General features: G+C 38.0%; 1 protein-coding gene across 1 annotated transcript; it reads right to left on the bottom strand.

Moving 5' to 3' along the window:
* Positions 1-2,045: 2,045 nt before the first annotated feature.
* Positions 2,046-3,299, bottom strand: LOC149101578 (uncharacterized). The gene has a single exon (XM_089275733.1). It carries the CDS (start codon positions 3,212-3,214, stop codon positions 2,210-2,212), a length of 1,005 nt encoding a protein of 334 aa, XP_089131859.1. The 5' UTR covers positions 3,215-3,299; the 3' UTR covers positions 2,046-2,209.
* Between the last annotated feature and the right edge of the window lie 2,853 nt (positions 3,300-6,152).

Below are 6,152 nucleotides of genomic sequence, written 5' to 3' on the forward strand. Positions count from 1 at the left end.
CACAGAAATAAACATTCAATTTATCTTTAAGATATAATTGACGCTTCAAAGCACAAACGGTACAGAGTACCGTCTTTTTGCAGACAAAATATATGATTTTCGAATTTTATCCTATCAGAGTCAGCTTTCATTGTAACAGCTTTGCTGTGATAGAGTTTCGTTATTCATTTGTATCTGATACCTGACGTACGACGACGTTTCATTCAAATTTTTTTTCCACTGGCTTCGTCATAATAATGAGACACCAACCGCTTAATTAAATTTGACGTTTGCAGGTAATAAATTCTACGCGCTATTTTGTCCTTTGAAAGTGGGATGTGAGCTAATTATTATTACCTTCCGGTGAGGGGGCGTGTCTGGAGCGGATAATTGGACTGGGCGGCCATAAGTAGAAGAACACATGCACGTATAAGCAGCCCAAGTTGATTTTCGTAGAAGTGTAGGCTAAATCATGCAAATGTTGGCGTGCGAGCAGGCCCTCCACGGGGAAAGAGAAAAGGAGGGGAAAGAAAAGTGCTGTGGCCACACAGGCAGCGGCTTTCGATCCACAGGATCGCAAGAATCGCTACAAAACCACAACAAAACGCAAGGCAGGCAAAAGGACATAGCAAATGGTAAAATAAAGTATGTTAACAGGAAAGCCATTGCATTCGGGCAGCTTTTCACACTGGAAACGGCATTGGATATTTATGACAAGGGATTTATAACTCCAAAATGCTCCAAAACCCGTATCAGATTGTAGAAAGTGAAAAATATGAAACTTTTTGTGTCGGCTCGTCAAATGTCGCCAGGTAAGATAATATTTGTGTTATTTTGGATAACATTTGTCGTTCCTCGTCAAATTAAACACGGAACAGTTTTCGCGTTAAGTCTTACAACAGGCCAAAGCAACCTTAGCATCGTCTTTATTTTCGTTAGCTGCGCAGAAGAAGAGTATTATCGTGTCGTTTCGGAAGGACAGCTTGGTTCTAACTGCCTCTCGTACTGCGGGCGCAGCCGCCGCGTGCACCGTATTCAAAACCAACATACGTAAGACGTACCCGGAAACTCTACTGGATGAGGGATGCCGTAACTGCAGTCCGCAATAATTAATTTTAATACTTTTATTTTTTGAAAGTTCTAAATAGACAAAAAAATTTAAATCATTATTAAAGTTTGTAACTTGTAAATAGAATAATTTTTAAATTATTCTAAGCTCCCGGTTTTATAATGTCTTTTGAGATAGGTGTCTTCTATCAGTAGAGGATAATCCCTCGGCTAAACAATCTCGACACATTAATAAAGTTATTATTATTATTATTATCATTATCATTATCATTATCATTATCATTATCATTATCATTATCATTATTATTATTATTATTAAATAATTATTAAATAATAACAATTTTATTGGGCTCATGAAAATTTTTCACTAAAACTTTACATGATAATTATTTACAGCACAAAATTATGTACAATAATTATTCTATTAAAATCGTTAAAAAATGAAGCAAAATGTAGTTCACCGAAATGAACAAAATAGAGAAAACCTGAGAATTGAAATGACTTGTTTAAAATGTCACAGAAACATAGCGAGAGTATTTGTGGTTTGCGTCTTCGATTATACGCGAGAAGTAATAAAAAAACAAAAGAAATTTACTCTCACAATTTACAATACACATTGTACCATTTATGGAATCTTACTCGTCCTCGCATGAATACTACTAACAGTAAAAAAATACTATATAATTATATATTATTATTATTTTTTTTTTTTTAATATTAGTAATAACAAGAACTTTATTGAAATCTCCTTAGAAAACCTATTTACAAATCTTCACACATTCCACTATAATAATAAAAATAATGATAACAATAATAATAACTTTTTTAAAATTTTAGCGTCATTATGTGTTTATTTAAACTTTCAATTTGATCTTCACGCGGATGTCTGTTAAACCTGTAAAACATGTTTCCGTATCTAATCATGATATCATGGTTACTACAACTAATACTAATACTACTATCATCATCATAACATTAATTAACATATTTCATACAAATTGGTATATACAAGGTAAAAGTAAGTAAAAGAAATAAACTATTAAAACCTATTTCAACAGTGTTTACATAATGGCTCCCTCCTGGGTTTCAACATCAATATCGGTATATTACAAGGTAAAAGTAAATAAAAGAAATAAACTATTAAAACCTATTTCAACAGTGTTTACATAATGGCTCCCTCCTGGGTTTCAACGTCAATATCAATGTTCTTAAAGTCACAAAAGGCTTTCCTTCTAGCTCTTGAACCTCTTAGGCAGATAAGTGCGGATCTTAGTAAAGCGAAGGATGTCCTTGCTCTTATCCAGGAGATTGTTTTAGCATAATGTTCTCCTTTCTTGATGGAGATCAGCTGCGCCAGTCTGGAATGGTATTGCAGGCACTCGTTTCCCATGCCGCCTGTTGACGTGAAAATAAGGGGTGTGAAAGTTCCTTGTTCGATATCCAAAACCCTCCTCGCGTAAAGACGCTTCTTCTCGTTCTCATGATTGCGGTATATCTGTTCGAGCTCTAGGTCCCTATACGAATCAGCATTAGGGTGACAAACCCTAACGTCAAAGAATGGTGATCGTTGGTTCTCCCAGAACCCGCGCGCATGAATATCTAATCTCGCATCTGGAGCTCGATTAGAACCTCTTCCCAGCTGTTCACCCGAGATGTCTTGCAGGACAGGCTCAATCTCAACATCGGTACAAACCATATTCAGGAGTTCGGCTTCTAAGTCCCTCAGCTCATTGTGACGTTGGGTAACGAACCCACCTCTCTTGCATATCATTGCGTGGTCCACTGTAAAAGCATCACCGCATACACAGGTGGAGGGGATATCATCAACCGGCCAATCGAAGCGCAGTTTGATTGCATCGCGGAACTCTCTCTTATTTAGATTGAAACCCATTTCACGAAGGGGGAGTACCGTCAGCCAAACAGATGACCCTTTTTCCGCAGCAAGGTCAAGTGCCCGTTGGACTTTCTGTGGGGCTACCCCTTTGATATGCTCTGCCCTGTCTTGGAGCACCGTTGCTCTCTCACTCCTCATTGCCTGTTGTAGTGGCTTGACCAAAGAATCATCCGGCATCTGATGGGATTGAGCCACGATCTGTTGGACCAGCGGGATGGTAACTTTGACGGAGGAGGATTGCTCAAGATTTGCGTCAAGACACGGGTTTGTCATGCCAAGCCCCCCTAGACGGACTGGCAGTGCTAGAATGTCCCTGTCCAGCCGAGTGCACCTATGCTCCGTAATTGCAGGGATGAGCACCTTATTATTATTATTATTATTATTATTATTATTATTATTATTATTATTATTATTATTATTATTATTATTAGAGTGAGAGAGCAACGGTGCTCCAAGACAGGGTAGAACATATCAGAGGGGTAGCCCCACAGAAAGTCTAACGGGCACTTGACCTTGCTGCGGAAAAAGGGTCATCTGTTTGGCTGACGGTACTCCCCCTTCGTGAAATGGGTTTCAATCTAAATAAGAGAGAGTTCCGCGATGCAATTAAACTGCGCTACGATTGGCCGGTTGATGATATCCCCTCCACCTGTGTATGCGGTGATGCTTTTACAGTGGACCACGCAATGATATGCAAGAGAGGTGGGTTCGTTACCCAACGTCACAATGAGCTGAGGGACTTAGAAGCCGAACTCCTGAATATGGTTTGTACCGATGTTGAGATTGAGCCTGTCCTGCAAGACATCTCGGGTGAACAGCTGGGAAGAGGTTCTAATCGAGCTCCAGATGCGAGATTAGATATTCATGCGCGCGGGTTCTGGGAGAACCAACGATCACCATTCTTTGACGTTAGGGTTTGTCACCCTAATGCTGATTCGTATAGGGACCTAGAGCTCGAACAGATATACCGCAATCATGAGAACGAGAAGAAGCGTCTTTACGCGAGGAGGGTTTTGGATATCGAACAAGGAACTTTCACACCCCTTATTTTCACGTCAACAGGCGGCATGGGAAAGGAATGCCTGCAATACCATTCCAGACTGGCGCAGCTGATCTCCATCAAGAAAGGAGAACATTATGCTAAAACAATCTCCTGGATAAGAGCAAGGACATCCTTCGCTTTACTAAGATCCGCACTAATCTGCCTAAGAGGTTCAAGAGCTAGAAGGAAAGCCTTTTGTGACTTTAAGAACATTGATATTGACGTTGAAACCCAGGAGGGAGCCATTATGTAAACACTGTTGAAATAGGTTTTAATAGTTTATTTCTTTTATTTACTTTTACCTTGTAATATACCGATATTGACGTTGAAACCCAGGAGGGAGCCATTATGTAAACACTGTTGAAATAGGTTTTAATAGTTTATTTCTTTTACTTACTTTTACCTTGTATATACCAATTTGTATGAAATATGTTAATTAATGTTATGATGATGATAATAGTATTAGTATTAGTTGTAGTAACCATGATATCATGATTAGATACGGAAACATGTTTTACAGGTTTAACAGACATCCGCGTGAAGATCAAATTGAAAGTTAAATAAATACATAACGACGCTAAAATTTTAAAAAAGTTATTATTATTGTTATCATTATTTTTATTATTATAGTGGAATGTGTGAAGATTTGTAAATAGGTTTTCTGAGGAGATTTCAATAAAGTTCTTGTCATTATTAATATTATTATTATTATTATTATTATTATTATTATTATATTCCTTCTTTTTTTGGATGAAGCTCTGATTTTTAATTCCAGTTTTTTTTTAGATTTTAGATTTTTTTATTCTTTTCTCTGTTAAAAAGAGGGACATTTAGTGTAGGAATTGCTTAGAGTATGCACACAACCATCATTTCACATTAATTTACCATTACTTGTGTACATAGCCACTTAATCCTTGTAAATGCTTACAGGGTATAATTCTGTAGGTAGGCTATTGAAATTTTTACAGAAATTATTTTAGGGAAAAAACTTAACGAACAACAGAATTTCCGAATTTTTACCAGATGCATGTAAGATTCAAGTTTGTACGTAAAAGAACTCAATAAAGTTTGTTTTTTATTAAAACAAAATTATTATATTATCATTATTATCATTATTATCATTATTATCATTATTATTATTATAATCATTATCATTATCATTATCAATAGTTCGTATAGTGTGATCGTCTGGGTTAGGGTAGTCCTGAAAAGAACTGTTTTTGTGACTGATGTTTCGACAACCTGAGCGGAAGTCATCTTCAGAGTCAGGTGAATAGTGTTTGTCAGTCGATGATGTCAGTCTGGTCCGTTGAACGTGATTGGTCAGTTTCGCCATGATGATATCGTACTGAACAAGAACGAAAACTAACAAGACTTCAACGCAATAAAGACAAAAAACGACCGAAAACTGACGATGATTGGGTCAGGAATATTTCTTCCCGTCCCTTAGACAAAACCGAGACTCACGCACTGTCCTACGGACTAAAATACTCAGTGACGCCTAAACGGATACCGACCGAGTCTATTGTGTCTAGTGTTGAGGCGGTTCTGTCTCGTCAGCGAGACTTATCAGAATCTGCCAAGGATAACATCAGAAGCAGAAGTGCTTCCACGGTACAATCAGCCTCTATACCTGACAATAACTTGACAAAAGACGAACAACAAGCACTGAAACGACTGAAAAACGGCAACAATATTGTTATACTACCAGCCGACAAAGGACGTGTCACTGTTGTCATGGACAAGACTGACTACTTTGACAAAATGGACGCACTTGTTAACGATAAACAAACTTACAAAGAACTTAAACGCGACCCGACGCCAGCACTTCAACGTAACTTAACAGCAAAATACTTACGCTTAAAAAGACTGACGCTGTTGACACTCAACGCTACTATCGACTGAGGTGCTCACTACCACAACCACCGAAACTCCTCTGACTACCTAAACTGCACAAACCTGGTATACCGATGCGACCTATAGTGTCATTCTGTAGGTCCCCTACGTATCAACTGTCTAAGTACTTGACGACCATACTGCAACCCCTTACTGACAAATCAAGACGCAAGCTACAATGTACGGAGAACTTTATTGACGCTATTAAGACAGTACAGATACCTGACGACTACAAACTTGTGTCTTTTGATATGAAATCGCTGTTCACCAGTA

The sequence above is a fragment of the Orbicella faveolata genome, unplaced genomic scaffold (assembly GCF_042242905.1).
Source record: "Orbicella faveolata isolate gen_17 unplaced genomic scaffold, um_ofav_v1 contig_37, whole genome shotgun sequence".
In the NCBI taxonomy this organism is placed as follows: Eukaryota; Metazoa; Cnidaria; class Anthozoa; order Scleractinia; family Merulinidae; genus Orbicella; species Orbicella faveolata.